This window comes from Juglans regia, chromosome 4 (assembly GCF_001411555.2).
Source record: "Juglans regia cultivar Chandler chromosome 4, Walnut 2.0, whole genome shotgun sequence".
Lineage (NCBI taxonomy): Eukaryota > Viridiplantae > Streptophyta > Magnoliopsida > Fagales > Juglandaceae > Juglans > Juglans regia.
In genome coordinates this window covers 23,624,011-23,651,022 of record NC_049904.1, presented here as the reverse complement: position 1 = coordinate 23,651,022, position 27,012 = coordinate 23,624,011, and the positions used below count along the sequence as shown (strand labels likewise).

Sequence of the window (27,012 nt, the reverse complement as noted above, 5' to 3'; positions counted from 1 at the left end):
TTTTTTTCCCCAATCGTATTCCCCCTAAATTACTTCTCTGACCTCTGACATTTTCTGTTCCTTTATACCCCCAAACTTATCCAAATTTCAAGATTTTCTTCTCTGCTTAATTTTGTGTTTTGGAACTTTGGGAAATCCTAGAATCGGAAGCAAAAAAAATCAGCCGAACTGGTCTGCCATGAAAGTTACCTTGGAAAGAACTTGGATTTCCGACCGTACACTTCACCGTTTAGATCGAAAAGCATTGCCAGTAGACGCTCCCTTCATTCCCATTCAGAGAAAGTCACCAAGATAGAAAGAGAGATGTTTGAATTGAGAGAAGAGTCTTGCTTTCCACGGGTCTTGGTGTGCTTGAATGTGTTTCTTGCTCTAGTGGATGCCATTATTGCTGTTCTTGCATTTTGTCAGGTTTGTTATATTTTTTTATATTTATTTATTTGGGTTTTTGTGTTTGGTTCTTGCGTTTACGATTTTCACTGCTTTGTGTGTTCTTTGCTTCTTGTGTAAGATGAGAATGTAGATTGGAAATGTGTTCAGGAGTGGGATTTGTGATTAATGGTGTTGGTTTTGCATTGTGGGTTTGAAAGGTTTATGGTGTTAAAGGATGGTATGTGGTGAAAGGAATTGGGGTTTCTTCACTCGTACGTAAATTGGACATTGAAAAGGCCTATGATCATGTGTTTATAGTGTTGGGAGGAAATGGTATGATTGCATCTCTTCTGTGCGCTTTTCAGTATTGGTGAATGGCACTCTCATGGGTTTCTTGACTAGTACGTGAGGATTATTTCAAGGGGACCCTATATCCCCTTTGCTTTTAGTGATTATTATGGATTCCTTGAGCAGGATGATATCTATTACGGTATGGAGGGGATTCTTAATGGGTGCCAGGAGTGGTATCAGGCTCAATCTCTCTTATTTACTGTTCGTAGACGATACCTGGGTATTCTGTCAGTCTAGCAGAGATCATCTCTGTTACTTTTTTTGCTTATCCCTTTGCTTTGAAGTTGTCTCCGGTTCGAAGATTAAAATGGCTAAGTCGGAATTGTTTCCAATTGGTAGGGTTGAGAATGTAGCTAGCTTGGTGAAGTTTTTGGTGTAGGATCTCTACCTTATCCATGACTTACCTTGGTCTTCCCGCTGGAGCGCTAATTGGCAGGATGTAAGTGATTGTATTTTTTAAGGCTGGTAGATACATATTGATCAAGTGCACACTATCCAACTTACCAACCTATTATATGTTTCTCTTCCCACTACTTATGGGTGTTGCCAACTGACTGGAGAAGTTGCAGCGAGATTTCTCATGGGAGGAATGGGAGAGAGCCCAATCCTCATCTTGTAAATTGGACCAAGTTAAAGCAGGTGGAATAGGGGTTAGAAACCTAGCTCTCTTTGACCAATCTCTTTTGGGGATTTCGTCAGTAATTGCTTATGTGGCAAGAATTACCAACTATCATCTGAATCTCATTTGGTGGTGTGTTGATTTTGTTAGAGAGGTTAATGATTGGAAGGTGGATCTCTTCTCGTTGTTCTTTGATTGGTTGTATTTGAAGTGGGTGGGATATAACGGTGATGATTAAATGGTTTGGGGCCTATCCTGGAAAGCAGTGTTCAATGTAATGTCATTTCACAATGTGTTGTGTGCCTGTGTTTGGGACCTAAAAGCTTATTTGGAGGAATAAGGGCACCTAGAGTGAACTTCACTTGCACTGTGACTTCAGGAAAATGTGAGTAAGGGGGGTATCATTGATTCATTGTGGTTAACCTGTGCTGTATGTGCAAGAAGAACGAGGAGTTCTGGGGATCACCTGCTATTGCATTGCGAAGTCCCTGATGTCTTATGAAATATGACTTTTGGCCTATTTGGGAATGATTGGGTTTTTCCTGCTCAAGTGTCAAATCTTCTGGCATGTTGGAGAGAACAATTTGCTAGCCATCAATGTACTTTATTGTCGAGGATGATCTTCCTTTTGCTTATTGTGTGGTATTTGGCTAGAAAGAAATGAATGGAGCTTTGAAGTGTGTGAAAAGAAGGTGATGGAGCTCAAGCCATCTTTCCTTAATAAATTCAGTGGTCCAATACAGTGTAGTTTTTCTGTTTCTTCTTTTCAAGATTTGCTAACACTTTTCCTTTTCCTAGTTAGGAAGATCTCTTGTATACCTTCTATATACTGGGATGAGTCCCTTTTTTGACTCGATAAATTTTTTATCTTGCTTATAAAAATAATCATTTATAGCTTAGGTGTGAGGCTTAGGTACAATGATGATGTCAGTTGCCTATCTTAAAATGCTGGAAGTTTTAGTTTTAGGTTTACCCCCATATGTCACCGATTGCTTGTTTGATTCTTCACATTGCTAGTGTGGTGATAATGGTGTGGTGATGGAGATGTTGGGTGATAATGCTTTACAAGATCGTTTTCCTCCTTTATTTCAAATTGCTAGTGTTAAAGAAGCTCTAGTGGCGGAGGTTATGGAGATGTTGGGTGGGCAATTTCAATGGAATATTAGCTTTAGTAGGGCATTACAGGATTGGGAGATGGACAACTTGGCAGATTTTTATAGGCTTCTGTATTCTGTGAAGCCAAGCAATCAACAAGAAGATGGGTTATGATGGCTACCCGATGGAAAAGGCGCATTCTCGGTTCGTTCTTTTTATAAAGCTCTCTCCCAAGAGCCCAGTACTCAATTTCCGTGGAGAAGGCTTTGGAGGAATAAGGCGCCCCCTAAAGCTATTTTCTTCGTGTGGACAGCATCGCTGGGTAAAATACTCACGATTGATAATTTGAGGAAGTGGAGGGTTATTTTAGTAGATTGGTGTTGTATGTGCAGGGGTGGGGGTGAGTCGGTAGACCATCTTCTGTTGCATTGTGTGATTGCACGGGCTTTATGGTATGAGGTACTTAGTAGGGTAGACTTGGCGTGGATCATGCCGGAGAAAGTGGTGGCAGTGCTGGCTAGCTGGCCAAACATTGGTGGTATACATCAGATTAATAGGGTTTGGAAGATGATCCCAATGTGTATCATGTGGTGTCTATGGCAGGAACGAAATGCGCGGACGTTTGAAGACAGGGAGAGATCGCTAGAGGAACTGTTAGCATCATTTTATAGCACTCTTTGTATTTGGGCTATTGCAGTTGATTTTAATGGCATGGCCCTTCATGATTTTCTTGTCTCTTTGGCCCCCTCTTAATCAGGGTCCTCTATTGTAAATACTGGGCTAGGCCTATTCTTTGAGTAATATATCTTTTTTTTTATCAAAAAAATTTATGCATCATAATTCATTGGTCTGTACACTGCTGATGTCTACAAAGTGAGCGATATTTGTAGTTAAATTTGAATATTTTGAAATATTATGTGAGAAGTATGAAGATGTTATGTTAATCCCACATGTAATGTGGTTTTCTGACTATTATTTTTTGCCTCATTGTGCTCCAGCTAATGAGGATTCATTCAAGGAATTCACAAGTTGTCTGGACTCGCCAAAAAGTGAGTGATATGCTGCGTACGATCAGACCACATACCTCCAATTTTCTGTATTAATACATGTGTACATCTATAAATCAATAATTAATAGGCTAGGTAGATTAATCTAGGAGTTGTGATAAATGCACATCAGGGATTCATTCTTAAGGGCACACTTAAGGTGTGGGCTGCCACCCAATGAGCCCTACAGGATATGAGCCCATGCACAAGTGATTTTCAAGTGTAATGTCTGTTAACTAAGTTTTATTCTTGTGGATCAATTGGTTGAACTGGTGGTTAGGGGACTGCAGCCTTGATCCTTCTGGTCCAGTAATTCGATTACTTTTCTGTCTGAATTGGAAGAGTTTTGGGAAGTTTATATGTGCTGATTAGGTTGGGACTAAATAAAGTTGTCAAATGCATGATTTTTTATTAAAAGATATAGGTTAATAATTGAATCACCGATCCATTTCGGTTGTGCATAAATCTCTCATTGGATGGATGCATAGATGTGCAGAAGATGAAATGATGGAAAGGTAAATTCAAATGGTGCTGTCAACGAACGCTGCTTTATTTCGAGTGTAATCACTGGTTTATGATGCATTCGTAGGGTTGTTACTTCACACTTTGACTCAAAAAAGCGCATGTGTATTTACATGTGTATATGTAAAAATATGTATACCTGCAAATATATACTTATAAAAAAAAAAGTATACCTGCAAATATAACTAGTTGTATATTGAATTCCAATTTTAAGTAAATTGGCATATACTGATACTTATGAATGTCAAACTGCAGGTGTGTCACCTAATGATTGGGTCATCTAGTATGGGTAAGCAATTGTATTTTTATCATTCCATCCCCTTTTTCTCTGTGTATTATATTCTTGTTATGTTTGCAATGTTTTACTGTGGCCATTTTGGTGATTATATAATGCATGATTGCCTTTGTATTTGATGCATGAGATGAGTCTTTTGCAATCTTATTCTAAGCCATTTTCTTGTTTGTTTTTAAAGTTTTTTTAATTGTCGCTTTGTACATGAAATAATCTCACAACTTCTTTTTATCTGTTGCATAATATATATAATGCTTGACAAGTTTGGGCTGGTAAAGATACGTTGAATTCCTCCAGTAATCAGTAAGATCACTTGTTTACAACTAATTTTGGAGTTGGCTTAACATTAGTTTTCCTAATAGCTGAACCTAAGGTCAGTTTCACACTCAAATGTCTTAAAAAGGCTACCATTATTAACTGAGCAATTCTCTTTTAGTTTTATGGTTTTTAATAAATAATACCGATAAAATGGTTTTTAAATAATTTGGCTAGTCCATGACCTGATTTTTCTAATCTTCAGTTTAGCTAGGGTACTGCTGGCAATCATTTAGAAAACAATCCAGAGGCACCACTTGTATACTGGGTCTTGTATAAATGTAACATGAAGGGCAATCTTCTTCTGTACCTACATAAATTTGCTTGATCTAGGTGAGAGCCAGCTTCTTGTTTCTGGCTCTGGAAGTTGAAATTATTAGTTAAATATAGGTTTCAACTCCATAAATACTGTTCTTCTTTTTGCTATTCTAAGGACTTTGGATACCGTTTTCTATCTGTGAAATATTGATATTATGCATGCCTTGGGCCTCTTCATACTGATTTTGCAGAAAGTATTTCTAATTGCTTGTACCAAATAACTGATATGCATATTATCAATGGTATCTTGAACATGAAAATATGTTTCATCTTGACTTCGTGAAGCAACTCCTTAGTAGGTGGTTTAATATTAATCTCTTACCTTTTCAAGTACACAGGCATGCAGATTATCGATTTTTCCCCTACATTGTTTTCTGTTCATATATTATCACTCTTTTTCTTCTTTCTTATGCCCCGGCACTCACCACTTCTTTTCAAAAGGTTTGACATATGCTTACGCTTCTGATATTGCATTTTGGAGCAAAAACTTCAATTCTGATTGTTTTTGTTATTCCTTTTTTTTTTTTTGGAGAATCTACCCCATCCCGCTCTAATATTTTTCCACAAGCCCACACCATGTGTCCCTCTAACTTCCTTAGAACACCATCCCCCTATCATACTCCCATACATAGCATCTATGACTTCTCGCCATAAACCCTCCCCTCATGGTGTCTCCACAACCATTTCCCCAAAAGTGCTTTATTGAAGACCCTCACATCCTCACATTGCGCACCCCCAACCCACCACATTGAATTGGTAAGCAAACTTTATCCCAACCTGCAAGATGGAACTTAATTTCTTCCCCCATGCCTCCCCAAAGAAAGTTGAGAAAAATTTTCTCCATACAAGAAGCCACACTTGTAGGTAATGGGAAAAGGGATAAGAAATATGTAGGGAGGTTAGAAAGAGTACTCTTGATAAGAGTCAAACGACCACCGTTGGACAAACATATCCGTTTGCACCCAGCCAATCGTCTTTCAATTCTCTCTAACACACCATACCAAATGGTTTTTGTCTTGAAAGCAGCCCCCAACGGGAGGCCAAGATATTTCAAAGGCAGCGAAGCAACCTTGCAACCCAAGATATTCGCCAAGTCTTGGATCTTATATGCACTACCCACGGGAACCATTTCAGACTTTGAGAGATTTACCTTCAAGCCTGACACCGATTCGAAACAAAGTAGTACAGCCCTAAAATACTGCAAATTATCACTGTGCGGCTTGCAAAACAAAAGTGTGTCATCAGCAAGAAAAAGGTGAGATAGAAACCCCACCCATTGAAAATCCAGCAAGAAAACCTCCATTCATCGCCGCTCGCAACATTCGACTTAGTGCTTCCATAACGACAACAAATAGTAAAGGGGAGAGTGGATCCCCTTGCCGTAAGCCCCTAGAGCTGTTAAAGAATCATTCTGGTGCACCATTCACCAAAACTGAGAAGCAAACTGTAGATATATAATGCCTAATCCATGATATCCATCTATCCCCAAATCCGTACCTCCCAAGTAAATAATGCAAAAAGTCTCAATTAACATGGTCGTAAGCCTTTTCCATGTCTAACTTGCACAAAAGCCCATGTATGCCCTCCTTGATTCTACAATCCATGCATTCATTGGCTATCAATACCGAATCCAGAATTTGTCGCCCCTTCACAAAAGCATTTTGAGATTTTGAAATAATGCTACTCATAACTGTGTTCATGCGATTAGCGAGCACCTTTGAGATGATCTTATATACTCCATTTATAGGACTAATAGGCCGAAAGTCTTTCACATCCACAACACCAACTTTCTTAGGGAAAAAGACACATTAATGCTTTTTTCAAATTTCCCAAAGGTGTATAGTTCTTGAAAAACCAGCATAATATCTCCACCCACTACCTCCTAGCAATCATGATAAAAAGCCATCGAAAACCCATCCGGACCCGGGGCTTTATCCTTGGCCATCCCACCAATCACCTGAAAAACCTCCTCTGACTCATGGTCTCTCCAACCATGTAGAGCTTAGCTGTTCAATAGTCTCAAAAGGCATACCATCAAGTTTGGGTCTCCAAGAGGCTGTTTCAGCAAGAAGATCTGTATAAAATTTGACAATTTGGTTCTTAACAGCATCATGATCCGAGTAAACCTGGCCTCAACTTGAATCACCTCGATAGCGTTATTTCTACGATGAGAATTAGCCACCCGATGAAAAAATTTAGTACATTTGTCTCATTCCTTCAACCATAGGGCTCATGACTTTTGTCTCCAAGAGTTTTCCTCCATAAGAAGCTCCTTCTCCAAGTCCGAAGTGATGGCTGATTTCCAACAAGAGTCCTCAAATGAAGGGATGATCATCTCCCTTTCCTCCAAACTACTTAGTGCCTCCATAAGGGACACTTTTTTATTATTAATGTGTCCAAAGACTTCAATATTCCACTTTTTCAAGTCCCTCTTTAATGCTTTCAGCTTACCCGCCAATATGAAGCTTGGTGATCCCTCAAAGGAATACGAGGACCACCACGACCTCACCTTCTCCACAAAACCCTCAGTTTTCAACCACATATTTTCGAACCTAAAATATATTTTTCCTTTGTGAATGCCTCCACAATCCAGTACAATGGGGAAGTGATCCAAGCATACTCTATATCCAATCTCTTTTGAAGCAAGGTAGAATAATGTGCCTCCCAAGAAGGGGACACCAAAAATCTGTCCAAGCAAGACCAAGCCCAGTTTTTAGACCAAGTATGCACGCCACCTACGAGTGGTAAGTCCACGAAGTCCATATTGAACATAAAATCAGCAAACTCATCCATTGCCGGACTATACTAGACTTCTCTTGATCTTTCACTAGGGAATTGAGTAATGTTGAAATCATCCATAATACACCACGGTAAATTCCACCAGTTGCCCAATCCTACTAATTCCTCCCATAACGTCTTCCTAAGTGTGTCCACATTTGGCCCGTATACACCAGCAAAGGCCCAACAAAAACCATCCCCTACATTTTTAAACGAACACGCCACCGTATAATTCCCAACACTCAATGGATTCAATCACCCTCGAATCCCACATGACAAGGATACCCCCGGATGCTCCCTTGGATGACAAGCACACCCATCTCTCAAATGGACAGCCGCAAATACTAGTGATGATGCTATGATCCATGAACTCCATTTTGGTTTCCTGCAAACGCACAATGTCCAATTTCTAATGTCGTAAAAGATTCTTCACCTGTAGTTGCTTATTGGGGTCATTAAGATCCCGAATGTTCCAAGAGAGAATTCTAGGCCTCATGGATCGACACAACATTTCCCTTGATTCTACTCTTGTTAATACTCCTCTCCCTTCCTTCATAGTTAATTGAACACTTGAGACACTTCAGTTCCCTGTTTTTCATAAAGGCGGATCTAGGAGATTGAGCCTAACCCTCTTCGATAGCAATAAGTAGTGCCATGAATTGCTCCTCGAATCTATCACATGAAATCCCCACATACTTCTAGATATCCTTCACGATGGTGCACTCTCTATTCTCAATGGTACGAGGTCCACCTCTGCCTCCTTATTACCAACTGGTTCAGTTCCTCAGGCCTAGATGAGAAGTTAAGGGGCTTCATTGCCCCCTGTCGCTGCCCAGAAACTTTTGTTGGAGTAGAAAACACCTGCACATCTTCCCCACAACCCCTCGATCCATGGGATTCTACCACTGTCAACGAGGAAGTACCCTGAGACCCTTTCCCACAACCTATCGGCCCGGTCTATGTTTGTTGTGGTTGAGATACTACTGCTGCTGGTGTGAAAACACTGAGACCCATCATTGGATCTACCATCGGAACCACAGAGAGCTCCTTTTGGGCCACCGTCGATGGTTCCTTAGACCTTTGCAACCCCACCATCGGTATCTCGGCCTTTTTAGACCCTCGCGACCCCACAACCTCTTTATCGCCTTCTCCCGAGTCCTCCTTCGCCGTCGCTAAACTTCTTGGATGGTCCGTTAGGTTCACCGTGAGATCTCCCATCATTGGATTAACTTGGGGGCCAAACACATCTGTTTCCAGTGGGATCTCCCCTGCCAATGGCTGACCACATGTCGGAACCCCCTCTATTGGAAAAACGACCTCCGACAATTGAAACGGAGTTGTTGTTGCAGTTGAAGCACTGACTTCCTCCCTCGAATTGTTCTGTGTTGGACCCAACACATTAGAGGCAACACATGGCTGTGCGAGTGCAACCTCCGACTACGTAGACCCATCAGTGGTTCCGCAGCCTTTGCCGGCGCAGGTGGCTGCCACCTACCACAGTCGACGGTGCCAGATGCAAGTGGGTTACGTTTCCTCCAAACATACCCCGTTGTGGTCTATTTTCTTGAACCCAATGGGTACCCATTGAAACCATGGGCTCTTTGCCTTTACTAGCCCGCCCATTAAGCCCAATGGGTTGTGACCCTGTGCTTGTCCCCTTAGGGACCCCGTAGTTGTTTTGTTTGCCTCTAGATGAAGAGGCCACTTCTCCTTTAAAAAGCCCAGCTTCGAGACCCAAGCCCACGCCCACCCCCTACCCTCCTCAACGCATCGTTTCAGCCAATTAAATTAAGCTGCAAGTCCCCCAACTGGTTCTGCATCTCAGTCATTGCCCGAAGGATTATTTCCTTTTGTAGGCCAACAACTCCCCTGTCACCACTCTCACGTCCCTGGGTTCCTGCAGAAATGGCGACACTTTCAGGCTGCAGCGTTGCGGCTCCAGCAGAACTAACATCCTGCCTGGCATGTTGACGAGATAGGTCCAAACATCTCGGTTGTTGGAGAACCTCCATGTACGACTGCGAAGAAAGCTGTAGCTACTCTACCGTTGCCGCTGATGGTGCTGGCCCAACAAAACAACCTTCTCGACCAACCTCCCTCAACGCTTCCGCCACTTTCCGCCATCCCATTCCATCTATGTCTTTAGGGATGAAGATACAATTTCGGTGCCCACCCCGTCGGTACTCTACCAGTGCCAAGAACACTCCTTGTGAGTTTGAGCACCTCTGTGCTATAAAACCTCTATGCATGTGTATCTATATATTTGATTTTTGAGGGTGATAAGAGATAATGTTAATCAAGAAACTCCTGTCTATGGACGTAGCCACATTTGATTCAGTTGAATTTCAAATTCAGCTTGTTTCTTCGTGTATCTTATCAGTTTCAGTTTAGATCCTTGTATAATTTTGTATAGCTTTTGGTTTACTTTACCATAACTAAGAGATGAAAGTCTTTCATGCATGCTTATTTTCTTATTGTTTCTGTTATTTTTGTCTGTTGCTTCAAAGATATGCCTGGTATTATTTGGTAATAGCTTGTGGTAATAGTGTGTAGCCTCTTCGCATTAGTTTTTGATACAAATCTTTGATTCAAACTGAAGCTTCAAATTTTTACTGTTGCAGGTTACTTTGTTTATTTTGTATTAGCTCTTGTCGCTGCTTGTAAGGATTGGCCATGTTGGTCTAACTCTTGTGGTTTTATCCTCATGGGTAGGCCTTTAGTCTTAATTACATACTAGATATCCATTTTAAGAAATCGGTTAACGTATTTGAATTTTGTGAATTTTTCTTTGCAGCTTTGCCAAGAATCCTGTTTTTTGCGGTGTTTCTTCTTCTTTTATCATTCTGGTATGTTTCTTTGTTTCACTGTGATATTATTCCAATTTCATCTGCTGTGCTTCTATTTGAATGTTAGCATGGATTTCATTACTTTTCCTTCGAATCTTTTTTCATTAATAATAGTGGAATCCCTGGTGAAGAGTATAAGGGGATTCTAACCCAACATTGTCGAGGAAACAATCACAATCCAATAAACTCACAATTATGGTAGTTTCTTATATGATTTCTTGTAGAATCTATAAACATTAAGCACAAGCAAAATACGTAGATACACCCCTGAAAGTTTTCAAGGGAACAGTACTAACATGTAGGAATAATATGACCTAGTCTTTCTTTTGGGTTGGAAGATTACTCACACCTGCAGAAAGAGCAATTCTTGTTAAAAATGACTATTTTTTATAAGGATACCACCTTCATTGAAAAAGCACTGGGGGCACTACCCCAGTATACTAGAGGTATACAAAGGGGAACACCTAGTTTAATTTCTCTTAATCATGAATGCAATAGCCAATCATGTGAATGTAGAAAATACAACCTTTCGTCCCAAAGGATTCCATAAAGGAAGGGGGATCGGCAACTTCAGTTGCATTTTGTTGCTCAAATTTTGGGTGGCAACTCTGGGCTACTAATCCCCTTGAATCCATTTATGGTGGAATAAGGCACATGTAAGAATAGCTTTCTTGGTTTGGACAGCTGCTTTAGGAAGAACGTCATTACGAATAATTTAAGAAAGAGGAACATACTTATCAAAAAAGGAAGAGGAAATTATTGTGATGGTTTGGTGATGCATGGGTAGGAGTGGGGAAACTATAGATCATTTCTTATTGCATTGTCAAGTGCTATTTGGAATGATATTCTTGGTCTGTTCAATTTAGATTGGATCATGCTTAGTAGTGTGGTGGATCTTTTGGCACATAGGAAAGGGAGGTAGCTCTTATAAGAAGAATTGACTGAGCATGAGGATAAGGAGAAGACGGTGGCTGCCCTTAAGGATTTTTTTTTTTCAAAACCTTGTATCATTGGATGATTGCTCATTTGGTTTTTTATCTCTAATTTTTTCTCAGGATTTCCTTACCCATTTCTTTGTCTTTATGTGTGTTTCTCATGTATACACCCTATTTAATCAGGCAAAACTTTTTATCATCAAGTTTACTTGTAAAAAAAACTGGCATAGATTTTGATGGTCTAAATGTCCATGAATTTCTTGTTTCGGTCGTAAACCCTAGTTATGTATTACTCATGTATACGTCCTGTGTGCTTAGGCTATGCCTATTATATTATGAATAAAACTTCTTGACTACCTATAAAAAAATGGCATAGAGTTTAAAAGGACCGTTCAAAGGCAAGTTTGTGGGAGGAAACATTGTCTAATACTGTGGCCAGAATCCCTAAATGTTGGTTATCAGATGTATTAATATTTAATGGATACTGAAATGAAAAACTCTTTTACAGGGCAGTCATTTTCTTAATTTCTTCACATTGTGGTTGAGGTTCTGCTGGTTGGAGCCCTCTGCACAAATGTTCTGTTTATTTTCAAACTTCTTAATTTGCATTTTCTATACAATGCACAAAGTTCTGCTTAAAATGCTATGAGAGTAATGCTAAATAATTATGTAGTTGTTTATCTATCCCAAATAGCTTTGATAAGCAAGTGATATCTATTTTCTACACTATCATATGCTATTTGATTAATTTTAGAACTCTCGAAGTCTGTCCTTAAATATGTAATGGACTGGCGTTTGGGTAAAGCTGTTCTGGATCAAGTTTGGTAATGATGTCAGTTTAAAATTTCCATCGACTGTATTTTCAATGAGTAAATTTAAACAGAGATCCAGAAGTGCAGTTGTTTTTTAGTGGGTGTATTTTATTCAATTAGCTATATCCGAACATTATCATTACATTTGATAGATGTAAAATTTTCTTTCAGACTAGTGCTTCCGATGAGCAATATTCTATGTTTCTTCGGCGGATTTTTTTTATAGGGTTGACCTTTGCCATCAGGCAAATGATGAGGACGAGGAATATGAAGAAAGTAGTTCTCAGGAGGCTTTATTGGATAAGAACTTAAACAAATCAAGCCCATCACGAATGGATGGTCATAGAAAGTGTTTTCCCCTTCGCTGTCTCCACGTTGGAAGCCACCAAAAGATTGTGATAGCGGTATGCCAAATAGTGAAAAATCTCTTGTTTAGTATCTGCATATGCTTCTTAAGATAGACTATTGCTGTATTGTCCCTATTTTATTCTTATGTACTCATTGGAAAGAAGGACTTTATTTGAATCTGTCATTAACTCCTTATTTACCAGGTTATTGTGCTAGTTTTTGTTGTAATGATGGCTTGTGCTCTGATAATCTGGATTGGGATGGGAAAAAATTCTATCGACTCTGCAGTTGTGGCTCGGGTATGGACACAGTAATTAAAGTTCTGCTTTTCCGCTATGATGTCGTTATAGATTGCTTTCTAATGTTTTTTTAAAGAGTTCCCATTGAACATTGAATTTCTGTTATCATTGCCATCGCAACACGTTTCAAAGCATCTTATTGCTTTATATATTAAATTGAAATCCAATATTCTGCATAGATATAAATTTTGTTTCTTCTAGGCTGCTGGAAAGATTTCTAGTGACCTAGTTGGGTCTCATAGCTCCTGTGTATATATGCAGTAAATTAGTTGGGGTTACAGTCTTTTGTTGATTGCTTTAGAGTGATCGGAATTTGTGAAGAGGAGATATTGAAGTAGGGCACAGTGGAAGGCTAATCTCACACTTTGTTTATTAAAGGATAACTAACTTTTTGAAGATATAGCTATTAGAATATTGAATAACTTGTCTGTTAAAATACATCAGGTAACTTTTTATATTAAAGACATGTTCTCAACTATAGTAAATCACTATTGTCCTGTGTTCTTGGGCTATGCCTATTTCTATCAATAAAACTTGCTTATTGATTAAAAAAATGTTAAGCACAATTGTCTGGTAATAAAACAATAGATTCCCCTTTACTAGTTTTTGGTGCTTCAAGGAAATGGTTGAGCAGCCATAGTTGTTCCATATTATATCTTAATCATATATCGTTAGTGTTATTAATTACTTAAAAATATCAATGGAATTATTTTGTTATAGTAAAAAGCATATCATAAGTGTTCCAAAATGGTATTGAAGCATTCTGGCTTTTGCTTATAAGTAACAATTAGTGAAGCCATGGTGCAATGATTCTACTCATCATGCAGGTGTATGTAGACTTCTTCGCCATAGCAATACTTTTATTAGGAGGGGCATTGGCATATTATGGTGAGCAATTACATTTCATTAATCAGCTTCTCTTGCAATATCTTTATCTGACATATTACCTGTTGCTTTCTTTGATGTAATGCCTTAGTGCTCCCATCCTGTTAGTAGAATGGCATCAGATCGATGATGGGATACTTTTTATATTTCATAATTCTTTTAGTAGGTAATTTTATTTCTTCGCTTTTCCCCTTCATTTATCTTGTATAAGTCCCATCTACTTGGGTTACGCTCTTTGGTTTTCTAATAGGATCTTAGTAATGAAAATATAAGTGCGACCGCATAATGCTTATAGACTACTTTTATAACATTAATTTTCCACTTTTCCTGGGGGTATGATGCAGTCATCAATCATGAAGGATATTGCTTTTTATGAGAGAATATTTTCAGCAGAGGAGTTTGGTCAATTCAAATGGTTGAAATGATATATTGTGGATGGATTAGTGGTAAATGCAAAATAGTAATTTTTTCCCTTTCTCTAAAGATCATCCCAAAGGATGTCTGTCGCTATAAATTCAGATCATTATGGCAATTTATAAATTGACTGGATTATAACAAGATAAAATAAACCATGATTTTTCACTTCAGTGTACATAAAAGAACTAGTTTGCAGTATGTAAGAATTTAGTGGATTAGTTGTTCATGACTTAGTTATAAGTGACAATACGGCTATACATCTTGATGATAAAGGTTCTGTTAAAGTGAAAAACTCTTTTTAATGTCATCTCTTTTTATATTCTTATTATTTTTCCTCCATTGTTGCTAATGTTAAGTTTTGTGCTATGAGTTCCATTCAGGACTTCTATTATGCTTAAAAATGAGCAAAGTTAGATCCGAGCAAGCTTCATCTGAAAAGTGGAAGGTATCAAATCCATTGTTATCTATTATCTTCTTTGTTACTAATTTTGTGCCGTGACATACCCCGTATTGGATATAATTCATATGTTGGCTCCCTTATAAAATTACCCGGTATTATATATGTATGCTCATTTGCCTTTTTATTTTATTTATCTAGTTTCTTCTCCTGGCAGTTTGCAGGTTTAGCTGTTGTCTCTGTGCTCTGTTTCACTTCAAGTTCTTTTGTAGCTCTTTTGACTGATATTCCGGTATGGACTTGAATGTTGGTCATAAATTATCTATGTATTAAATAATTGCCAACTCAACATTATAGCTTTTTCTTAATTCATTATTTCAATATGCTTGCAGATGTTATATCACTGGCCTCAACATCGCTCAAATGTCATTTGTGCATCCCTTTTACTGCTTGTGTATTATTTTATAGGTATGTGGTTACTATTTTCCATGTCAGTTTCTCAGATTGGCTGCAAATGATGAGGGGGCATTTTTCACTTTACAACTATTTCTTCTGTTCACATTTTTGCTAATCCGCCCATCTCTTCATATCTTATCCTGCTTCTTCCTTTATTTCTTTTCCTGCTGGGACTCCCTTAATTATTCTACCTGCAATTATTCTGGCTAATCAAATGGTTTTTCACTACGCTTTTCCCATGCTTAACTATTACTCCATATGGCAATTGAGTGTTTTCTGAAATTTAATTTGTTGGCAGATCTGCGTAGGTGTTCTTATATCTGCTGAGGGATGATTATGGGCGTATTAGTCAACTTATCAATTTTTAGATTTGATTGTACTTGATATGATATAAAAAAGACCTAACTATAATGTATGTGATGGTGTTTTTAGACTGTTTTTCTGTCCAAGAAAGGGTGACTATAGTTTTTTTTTTTTTTTTTTATAAGTAAAATTTTAAAATTAAAATTTAAAAAAAAAATTATTGATAGAAATAGGCATAGCCCAAGTACATAGGAAGTATACACAGAAAATGCCTAAGTACCATTAAGCACTATTGAGGGATACAAACAGATCATGAAAACTGTCCTCATTACAACTAATGACCAAAGCCCAAGAAAATAAAGTACTATAAAAGAATCTCTTCAGTTCATCCAAGGAACGTTCCCGATCTTCAAAACACCTCTTATTTCTCTCCATCCACAAACACCACATAATGCAGAGGGGAATCATTTTCCACACAGCAACAACGTGAGCATTTCCCCTAATTTCTTTCCAGCACCTAAGAATATTCTTAACTCTTCCAGGCATAACCCAAGCCACACCAGTCCGGTTAAAGATATCATTCCACAAGAACCGAGCCACCTCATGATGTAACAAAAGATGATCTACAGATTCCCCCATTTTCCTTACTCAAGAAACATTAATCCATAATGATGAGACCACATTTCCTCAAATTATCAGTAGTGAGCAATCTCCCAAGAGAAGCAGTCCATAGACTCCATACAAAGAAAGCAATCTTTGGAGGGATTTTTTACACTTCCAAATAGCCTTCCAAGGGAACAATGATCATTAGAGAATCCTGAGAGAGCCTTGTAATAGGATCGCACCGAGAACCTATTACTCCCACTAGGAATCCAAATCATCCTATCCTCCGTCACACTACCAAATGACATAGCATACAAGGAATTAAAAAAATCAGCAAACTTCCCCCATTCATGAGCTGCTCTAAAAAAATTGATATTCCAATGGAAAGAACGATTAGAACACACCAACAAATCAGCCACCATAGCCTCTTTATCACTAGAAATCTGGTAGAGAGATGGAAACACATACTTAAGAGCCCTTGCACCCCACCAAACATTGTGCGAAAAGTAAACACTATGATCATTTCCCCAAAAGTGCTTTATTGAAGGTCCTCAACCATTTCCCAAACCACCACAATGTACAAAAGAGCATATTTTTCCCCACCCAACAAGATGAAATTTGGCTTCCTCCCCAATACCTCCCCAAAGGAAACTCCGAAAAGTTTTCTCAATACGTGCTGCCACACCTGCAGGTAATGGAAATAAAGACAAAATATGTAGGGAGGTTGGATAAAGTGCTTTTGATAAGAGTTAATCTACCCCCCTTTGCAAATAAATTCTTTTCTATCTTGACAGACAACCTTCTATCAATCTTTTCTAACACACCTTCCCATATAGAGTTCGCCTTGAAAGCAGCCCCCAGTGGAAGACCAAGATATTTCATAGGTAGTGATGATACCTTACAGCCCAGGATGTCTGCCAATCCCAGAACATTAAACCTGTACCCACATTAACCATTTCAGACTTTGAAAGATTTGCCTTCAAGCCTGAAACAGCTTTAAAACAAAGCAAAAGAGCCCTCAAATATTGAATATGACCACGGTCCGGCTCACAAAAAAGTAAAGTATCATCAGCAAAAAGAAGATGAGAAATATTAACACCTCCCACTGCAAAACCAGCGAGAAGGCCTCCATCAACAACAGCACTCAACATGCGACTAAGTGCATCCATCACAATGACAAACAAGAAAGGGGAAAGAGAGTTCCCTTATCTTAATCCCCTAGAGCTGTGAAAAAACTCCTCCGGTGCACCATTCACCAAAACTGAAAAACGAATAGTAGAGATACAATGTCGAATCCATCTTTCTCCAAAGCCACATCTCCCAAATAACACAAAAAGTTTCAGTTGACATGATCATATGCCTTCTCCATGTCTAATTTGCAAAGGATCCTTGGTGTTCCTGCCTTAATTCTACTATCCAAACCTTCATTGGCAATTAGAACCGAATCCAAGAGTTGTCTTCCCTTCACAAAAGCATTATGAGGTTTTGAAATAATGCTACCCATAATAGCAGTCATTCCGTTAGCAAGTACCTTGCCAAGTATCTTATACACCCTATTAACAAGGTTGATGGGTAAAAAATCCTTCACCTCCACTACCAACACTTTCTTAGGAATAAGGGCAATAAAAGTTGCATTAAGACTCTTGATTTTCCAAAAGAATGAAATTCGTAAAAGACCTTCATAATATCCTCACCAACCACATCCCAACAATCATGAGCTTTATCCTTAGCCATCCCAAGAATCACCTGAAAAACTTCATTCTCCACAAAAGGTCTCTCCAAACAAATAGCTCTTGATTGATCGATAATGTCGAAGGACAAGCTATCAAGTTTGGGTCTCCAAGTAAATTTTTCCTTAAGGAGATCTTCATAAAAGTTGACAATATGCCCCTTAATAAAATCATGATTCGAACAAACCTGTTCGTAAGGGTGACTAGAGTTCTTCAAGAGAAAGATGAAGTTTTTTGAAGGTGCAGACTGTGAGCGTGAATGAGCAAAACCTACCTTGGAGAGTTACATATTTTGGTTGTAAAACAGATTAATTGTTTCTATCATTTCAAGTGAGGAAAAAAATAATTTGGATGGAGATGGATTGGAGGCAGTTATTTGGGACTTCTTATGGAAAAAATGTGAATCTTTACTTGTCTGCCTAGGAGGTAAGGTGGAGAGTGGTTACTTAGGAAGGTTTGAAGTGAATATGTTATAATTCAGAGGAATAGGGCATCAACAAAGCTGTTGTAAATTTTAGGGCAAGACCAGTTTGGGATGGGGTGATTGAGAAGATAGAGAGAAGGCTAGCGGGATGGAAGAGGTTGCGCCTGTCAAAAGGGGGAAGAATCACCTTAATCAAAAGCACTATTTCTAATCTTCCTCCATATTTTCTCTCATTAGTTCCTCTACCAGTTGGCATGGCTAATTGGATTGAAAAGATGTTTTGTGATTTCTTGTGGGGAGGTATCAGGAAGGAAGCCAAGTTTCACCTGGTTAGTTGGGATAAGATTTGTTCCCAACTGTAGTGTGGAGAGTTGGGGGTTCGGAAGTTGAGGACCTTCAATAAAGCCCTTTTAGGGAACTTGTTATATCATTAGGATGGGGCTTCCTTAACCTTCTCTGGTGGTGCACGGCGGTGGGAAAAACTAAGAGACATGAGGGAAATACATCGAGTGGCAGCCCCAGGCCTTGGTTGAAGATGAAGGTGTACTCGGTAACATGGGTTATATATGCAGGTCTCATGGGATTTGGGTTGGGCTGACCCATAGGTTTTTAGGATTTTCTCTTGGGTCCCTATTTGGGCTCTAGCAAATGGGTTGGCCCATTTAATGGGTTCAACTAAATTCCAGGGCTTGCCTATAATTTCATTGGCTAAGTCGTTAACAACCCTAATGAGTTGATCTTAAATTCCAAAATGAGCCCAATTCGTCCAATAAATACCTTTGGGCTTTTAAATAAATTTTTTAGCTAGTACTCAATAAATATGGGCCTGCTTGCTCCATAACTATTAAAAGGGCTTTAAATCCAATTATTAGGCCCGATAAAATTCCATAGTCCACTATAATAAATTTTGGGCCCGTGGCCTATTCAAAATTATCCAATAAAACTCAATTGGGCTTCTAAAAATGTTGGCCCCTTAATACCATCCCAAAATCATCCACTAAACCTTAATGGGCCTTAGAATAAACTTTTGGGCCTATGAGCCTAATTAAAAAATCTCTAGCCAACCTCAATTATAATCGTTTGTTGGCTTATCTAATATGGCCCATTAAACCTAATTTAGGCCCAATAAAGTTATCCATAACCCATTCCTTACCATATTGGGTTGGGGTGTTACAACTTGAGTGGTTCCCCTCAATGGAATGTACATTTTACAAGTGCAGCAATGATTGGGAAACGGATGCAATTTCTGATCTGTTTAGTTTGCTCTATGATACAAGTATTAGCAGGGCTGAGACGGACAAGATGGTTTGGATTTATAGCGGAAATAAGTAGTTCACACTTCACTCTATGTACAAGGTGTTGTCTGGTTAGAATGTGGTACACTCTTTTGCTTGGAAGTGTACATGGAGGAGTAAAGTGCCATCCAAGGTTGCTTTCTTTGGTTTGACTGCTTCCCTTGGGAAAATTCTGACCTTGGACAATCGTAGGACGCGGGGATTAATTGTTATGGATTGGTGCTACATGTATAAAAAATGTGGCGAATCGGTGGATCATTTGTTACTTCATCGTGAGATGGCAAGGATGTTATGGTATGAGGTCTTTAATAGGATTGGAGTGGCATGGGTGATGCCTAGGAGGGTGGTGGATATTTTTTCCTGTTGGAAAGTCTTGAGGGTAACTCTCAAATTGCTGCTGTTTGGAACTTGATCTCTTTATGTCTTATGTGGTGTATTTGTTTCGAAAGGAATGGCCGGTGCTTTGAATATAAAGAACGCTCGATGGACAAACTCAGATGTTTCTTTTTTAACACCTTATTTCTTTGGGCTTCGGCCATTGTATTCAATGGAACTACTGTTCATGATTTCCTTGTTTCTTTTCCAGTTCCTGGTTTCCTTGTTTCTTTTTCTAGTTCCTAACTTGTAACTAGGTTTGCGCATTTGTATACTTCCCGTGTATTTGGGCTATGCCTATTTACTTGCCTCAATAAAATTTTCTTACTTGTAAGAAAAGAAGACCATGGCAACTCTGCATAAGACTAGACATTGGAACTTGGAAGTTTCATGACAGTTGAAGAAAATTTGGGTTACTTGCAGATTCAAAGAGCACCTCACACCATTGTTTTTTTTTTTTCCCTTTTTTCTTTTTTGTGTAATTTATCACATCTTTGTATTATTTTAGTTTAATTTTTTTTCAAGGACCTCACACCATTGTTGTAATCTCAAAAAGCTCGCATCTTATGATTTGGTAGGCAAAAAAAATAAGACAGCCCTTCTATAATTCTGTTATGAAACGTGTTTGTGTTTTTTAATATTATCCGATTACATGCCAGTTGTCGCTCCAACACCACCCACCTTTAAATAAGTAGAGTGAAAGTTGCTTTTCCTTCATGATTGATAACTTTTATTGAGGTTACCATTATGGCATGTCTAGTTTACAATTGTCAGAGTTTATAGAAGTTATGTTCAAAAATATTTTTTTTTATAAGTAATGCTCGACAACATTTAAGCAGGGCGTAGTGTGAAATTGATCCTGTTTATGAGGGATCAATCAGTACTACCTTAATGAAGATATAATGAACACTTACAAAGATCATGTTGTTGCAGGTTCATCAATGCCCTCAGCCTTTATATTATGGACCATGAGAGAACTACCCACATCAGTCTCAGCTAAACCACGAGAAGCAAGCACGATAACTTTCGTCGCTGATAGTTCAGCTGTAGGTCAAAATCCTCAGCGCTGGACAGCTGCAATGCAGAATCAGGTTTGGACATCCTCTTTGCTGGTTCATTCATGAATGCATGAACCTAGGTTTTTATCTTATTAATTTGGAACTCTCAACCTTGTCTATTTGATTTGGAGGTGCTTTTCAATTTTATTATTCAATGATGGAAATGACACAGCATTAAAATGGCAGAAACCAGGTTTTTTAGCATTAATGTTTGCCGATCTAGAAAATTTACTTACTAGTTGGATGGTATATCCAGGGTTTACTTCCAAGGGGTGGGTCCAAAGGGCCCTGGTGGTGAGGTTTCACATCATCAAAATAATTCTCTTGCCGGACACTTTATTAAAATAAACAGTTAAGGATCATTTTGGATTTCAAAATGATGAGATAGTAAATCACATTTGCAGCAGTCACAAATACAAGTTTAATGATGATTTATTTAAGATTTCCAATTAGCTAGTATTACCTGATGATGACTTGAATTTCGCAGAATGGTACCAGTATATGATGGTGGAACTCAAAACAAGAGATAATATTTTCTGCTGGAGAGATATTGTAGATTGAACATATTGACTATTGAGTTAGAAGAGGGAACAATGGTGACATGAAATAGCATCTTGATCAGAGGAGTGGATTAGTTTAAAAAAAACAAAACAGACTCAAGAAAGCCAACCATACTTTTCAGGATTATAAGGTGAATTTAGGTCGAAAGGAGAAAGGATAAATGTAGCTTTTTATGATAAAGTGGAGGCAAAAGAAGCAACCAAATAAAGTGTGATTGGCTTTTCTGACGGTAAGATAGGAATATTGGAGGAAACTTTTATGTGTTTCTTAATAATTTAAACAGGGATGAGAATTAAGAGATCGGACTATCTAGGACCTACTAATTATCTGATATTGACACGTCTAATGATGGAAGAATTTAGTATGACGTGGAAGATTCTCTGAAAAGAGTTCTGAGATCAAGAAGATGAGTAATGCTATATGCAATCGTGGAATGCGCAAATGCCATCCAGTCGCTTTGAAAAAGAGTGGGGTCTACTATTAAAAAATTAATTATTTTTAATGTGGATCTAGTATTTATTCATTTTTTTCAAAGTAATTGAGCGGCGCTCGTGGCGCTTGCACACTCACGACTGCAATTATAATTTCTTCAAGAAAATACTAGATAGTTGATGGAAGAATTTAGTATGACATTTCTCTCATGGAAAAGAGTCGTGTCCTTTTTTTTCTGTAGTATATTTGTATTTCTTTTGTATGCTTTTGCATCAGTCCAGTACGTATCTCGTACGCTTTGATGCCTATTAGGAGCTCTCTTCCATGGATGACTTGGCTGTTTTCATTAACTTGAAACACGTTTTCGCATCTTATCTTTAAACTTGGTCTGTGCAGACATCAAGAGGGAGTCCTATATAGTTGTCTTTCTGAATGCAAATAATGACTGCTCTTCTCCGGCCAGCTTCAGGAAGAAGGCTGGAATTTCTGATGAATGGAAACTGGTTTGGCATTGAGATGGGATTAACATAGACTGCGGCGTTACATATTGGCAATCGGAGGACAATCCTAAGGTGGCTGCTTGCCAGTTTACCACGCTTTTGACATTCTTGGCATGTATGTATATGGTGACAGAATGCCGAGTGAGGGATGATTCTCTTTCTCCAGTTGTAAAAAATTTTGGAAGGCTGATTATGGGCAGCAATTGCCTCTGCTTTTTTCCCCCTTATATTTTGTCAAATGGCTCTTGATTTTACAAAGTTGATTTGTGCGCCTTTGGTTTGATTTGATGGTAAGGTAAATGAGGATCACGATCACTTAAAAATATTTTATCATGATCATCTAAAATTTTCCAATGAAGGATGGAGATTGAAGGTCTATGGTCGGGAACTTTTTCCGGAGAAGAATCTCAAATGCCCTGGTTGTTTTCGCAATCGCTTTCATCTCATTAATTACATATTAGTAGAATGTATAAAGAGTATGTAAAAGTCACTGCATATAGAATTTTTGTTATCATAATTCATTGTGTAGGCCGGACCGGATGACTTGGCCCATATTTCTCATGGATAGCGTAATGGGCCAAGCTTGAGATTCAAGATGCTTATAGTTGGCTGGACAAAATAAAATAAATAATTTAATTTTTTCAAATCTTAAAATAAAAATAATATTAAAAAAATATATTCTAATAATATTTTATTCAATTTTTAACTTTGACTTTAATTTATCTTATCTCATATGTGAAAACAAATGAGTCATTTGACATTTTTTTTAAGGATTATTAACCCTTTATGTTATTAAAATTTTTATGGAAAATGATAGGGATCCTGTGGGACATCTTGCTCTCCCTTTTTGTTTAGTTTTTTTTTTACATCATTTTTTATCACTTTTAAATATTTTTTTTAAAAATAATAAAATCACAATATTATTAAACAATATTTTCTTAATCACTAAGTTAAAAAAAAAAAAAAAAAAAAAACTAAAAAAATCCCTGGCATTGTTCAATTTTTAAAACTGATCCATCCTGTCACATTATTTTGTCCATCTCAGACCCCTTGTGCTGTTGGCCAACTACCAAATCTGTCAATCTTTTGTCTTAAAATCTGCCAATCTTTTATCCTAAAAAAAAGCAGTAAATCCAAAGACAGCAATAGAGAGCTGACAATTCGCCTCCACCCAAAACTCAAAACCATAATGATTTGCAGAGGCAAGGGACAAATGATAACTGCATTTCAATATGTTGCAATGAGTATGGCCATTCTTATTAATTCATGCTTTATGTTTAAAATAGACTTAACACCAATGGTTTATCTGCCAAAATGATTACTATAAGTTAAAACTTGAAACTGTTATGATCAGCAAACCCACCACCAACACCTTGAAAAAACAAATCAAAACAAAACTAAAAAGAAAAGAACATCGAAGGAGATGTATCAAACTTTTTTTTATCAATAGGGTGGGGATCATAATCCTGCAACTCTTCCCCTTTAATGATTTCATTTCGGGTAAAGTCCTTTTGATGATTTCAAAATTGAATCTTTGAGAAATTATTCGATGGAGGATGTTGGTGTTTGTTGACAAGGATAGTAAAGCCACGATTGTCCAAGTGCATATAAAGTTTTACATCATCTAATATTTTGCCTATATGGGCTGTCTCTCCCTCAGTTTGAATTTGAAAATTGATAAGATTTCAATCATTAGTCCGTATCTTAAAAATATTAATTTTAATCTAATTTTTTCACATTTTTTTATATTTTTTTTATTGACACATATGGCTTCGTTTGGTTAGTTAAATACTCTCAACTCATCTCAACTCATCATTACAATTTTTTTCAATTCTAACACAAAATATAATAAACAATTCAACTTTTTTAAATCTTAAAATAATAATAATATTAAAAAATAATATTCTAACAATATTTTATCATCTCAACTCAACTTAACTCAAATCATTTCAACATCCAAACACAACCATAATGTCCCGAAACAACGTCTCGACTAATCAGCAAAAAGTTTTCCGTTAAGTACACCAATAATTCAATGAGAAAATCCCTAGTCCGATGCTACAATTTTCCATATTAGCTAAATTAGATATATTATAAGAGCTAACATCGAATTTATTCAACAGGGCCTTTGGGCTAAGAAATACTAAAGAACGAAGGTGCAACAAAATTTGAAATATTAAGGGCAAAACCATAAAACAACTTTTTTTAAGGTAAAAAATTCTAATTTTCATAGAATGTAACTTACCAAAAAAACCAAAAAATAAATCTTCAATCATTTTTTTGAAATTTTGGGAGAAGCAACCAAGCATGAAGTTGGGTCCGCCGATGGTGAAAACATTGATGGGACAGAAGGTACCAAAATAATGACACCACCATTTTCGTGTTTTTGTCCAACAACCAATTAAAAAAGAAAAAGAAAACAAAAAAAAGGCATACAAGATGCGTTCATAAAGTGAAGAAGACAGTGACAGAGATGTCACGCTCACATAAAGTGATTAGTTGCTACTTTTCTTAAAATTAAAAATTAAAAAAAAAAACATGCAACTTCGAACCAGCATCAAAGATGACAAACTGACCCTCAAAACAAAAAGTCAAGAGTGTAGGGCTGAAATTCGATGTGATGGGTAGGGATGTAAATTCAAATCAAAAAATCAATTCGAATTGTATCGGATCGGATCGAATTGATTTTATAAGTTTTGAATCGGTCCGGTCCAGAATCGATTTTTAAAATGTAAAAATCGATCGATTCCGGTCCAGTTCCAGTTCTGAAATTTTTTAGACTGAACCGGATCAGTTGATTAAAAATAATTAAAAAATAATATTTTTATATATAAGTTTTATATAAAATATTTTTTATATATAAAATATTAATATATATAAGTTTTATATATAATGTATAATTATAAATTTTTATGTGAAATTTTTATATATAATATATAATTATATATATTCATATATGAAATAATTTCTTATTATAATTTATAAATTATTACATAAAATGTTAATACTAAATCACTAAAAGTTTATAACTAATACTAATATATAACTTATAACTATACTAATAGTCTAATATTAATACTATTATATAGTCTAATATATTAATAAAAGTATAAAACAATTTTTTTTAAATCAATTTTTTTTTTTTTTATAAACAAGTTTTTAATGAAAAATTGTGAAACTTACATTTTAAAAAAACCGGAAAACCGGACCGGACCGAACCAGAAACCGGAAGTACCAGTTTAGGAGGGTAACCAGTACGTAATCGGTTTTGAAAAATACAAAACCGGTTCGGTCCTAGATTTTATCCAAAACTGGACTGGATCGGTTACACCCCTAGTGATGGGGTACGATTTCGGTGCAAAACCGATATTACATCGAAGAGTTTTGGAGAGGTTTAGAACTGGTCAAACCGATTGGAAAAGAGAAAATCAATAGCTTCGACCTTGGCATGAATCGATACGGTTTGTCGGTCTGTCGTCAACGTCTTTGTGAAGGAGGAAAGGGAGCAATGGACTGTGCCATCGGTGGAAAGAAGCAAACCTGCAAAGGAGAAAACTAGAGAGAAGAAGAAGATGGGAGAAAAAGAAGAAACGAGGGTTATTAATCTCAGGAGAAAACGACATTGTTTTATCTAATTTTTTTTTTTATAAAACTCGTAACTAAAACAACTAAAACAACGTCGTTTCACTTATGTTTTATATACGTATAATATAAAAAATATATATATAAATATATAATCGGCCGATTCAATGGTTTTCGTTCAGATCGAAACCGAACTAGCCGGCATTGGTTTCCTTATTTTTATACCACTGGCAGACCGATTCTCTGCCAGTTTCAAACTCTGGCGACTAGTCCGTGTCGACGACAGCCAGTCTCATTGATTTTTGTACAGCCCCTACAAGAGTGTGCCACTAACACCATTACCTACTGGGTCTGCAGGGGCCAAATGCAGTACATACTAAAAAATAAAATCCTATACAACTGAGAGAAAGGTATTCATGAGGAACTCATTCTTAACATAAATAATGACTACATAGATAGCTTGTAACAACCCGGATCAATAATTCTAAAATTGAAATATTGATAATTTGTATTGTACCTAAATTATATTTAATGAGTCATGTTGAATAAGCCCACGATCGATAAATTATTGAGATTAATTATGAGTTTTAATTAGGCTCAATAACTATGTTAAATCTCATTTATTATTTATTGAACGAGTTAGACTAATTTTAAAATATAAAGATCAGCCATTAGAAATTTAATTCAATTTAAAATCATTACTGATTGAAATCTCCTACGCAGTCCCAGTCACTATTAATCCTACATTGAATGAACTACTAGATCATGTTTTAAATTCAAACTCTCTTCTTGAATAATCATGACCTTGGTCAAACTTGTCGACATCCTATTCCAACAAGAATACAACTCTACAAGTCGTCTTTACGTTAAAACTCTTTAACCGACTGCCTTCTCAAACTCTAAACCATGCACTCCACCTTCTACTAGGATTCATACCCTAATAGAACTCTCTTACAATTCTACAAATCATCTTCACATTAAAACTCTTAAACTGACTCCTTATATATACGCTCAGTCTCATACACTTTACGTGTATCTTATTCCTCTTC

The 27,012-nt window shown here is 37.2% G+C and overlaps 1 protein-coding gene across 2 annotated transcripts; it reads left to right on the top strand.

Annotated features, from left to right (window-relative positions):
• LOC108990264 (tobamovirus multiplication protein 1-like) lies at window positions 1-22,746 on the top strand. Of its 2 annotated transcripts, none has more exons than XM_035689780.1 (13): window positions 1-408; window positions 3,433-3,483; window positions 4,258-4,291; window positions 10,327-10,413; window positions 10,500-10,551; window positions 12,525-12,702; window positions 12,850-12,945; window positions 13,773-13,833; window positions 14,628-14,692; window positions 14,862-14,936; window positions 15,037-15,112; window positions 20,764-20,921; window positions 22,345-22,746. In XM_035689780.1, the coding sequence occupies exons 1-13, from the start codon at window positions 304-306 to the stop codon at window positions 22,369-22,371; spliced, it is 1,065 nt and encodes a 354-aa protein (XP_035545673.1). In that variant the 5' UTR covers window positions 1-303; the 3' UTR covers window positions 22,372-22,746. The 2 variants fall into 2 exon arrangements, with proteins under 2 accessions (XP_035545673.1, XP_018819715.1); XM_018964170.2 differs by having other exon boundaries at window positions 8-408; window positions 22,278-22,639.
• Window positions 22,747-27,012: the final 4,266 nt, after the last annotated feature.

Excerpts from the sequence above, each read along its gene's own strand:
- LOC108990264 (XM_035689780.1), top strand. The coding sequence starts at position 304 with ATGTTTGAATTGAGAGAAGAGTCTTGCTTTCCACGGGTCTTGGTGTGC. Across the intron at positions 13,834-14,627 it reads AGGGGCATTGGCATATTATG|GACTTCTATTATGCTTAAAA; the intron begins GTGAGCAATTAC and ends AGTTCCATTCAG. Across the intron at positions 14,693-14,861 it reads CTTCATCTGAAAAGTGGAAG|TTTGCAGGTTTAGCTGTTGT; the intron begins GTATCAAATCCA and ends TTCTCCTGGCAG.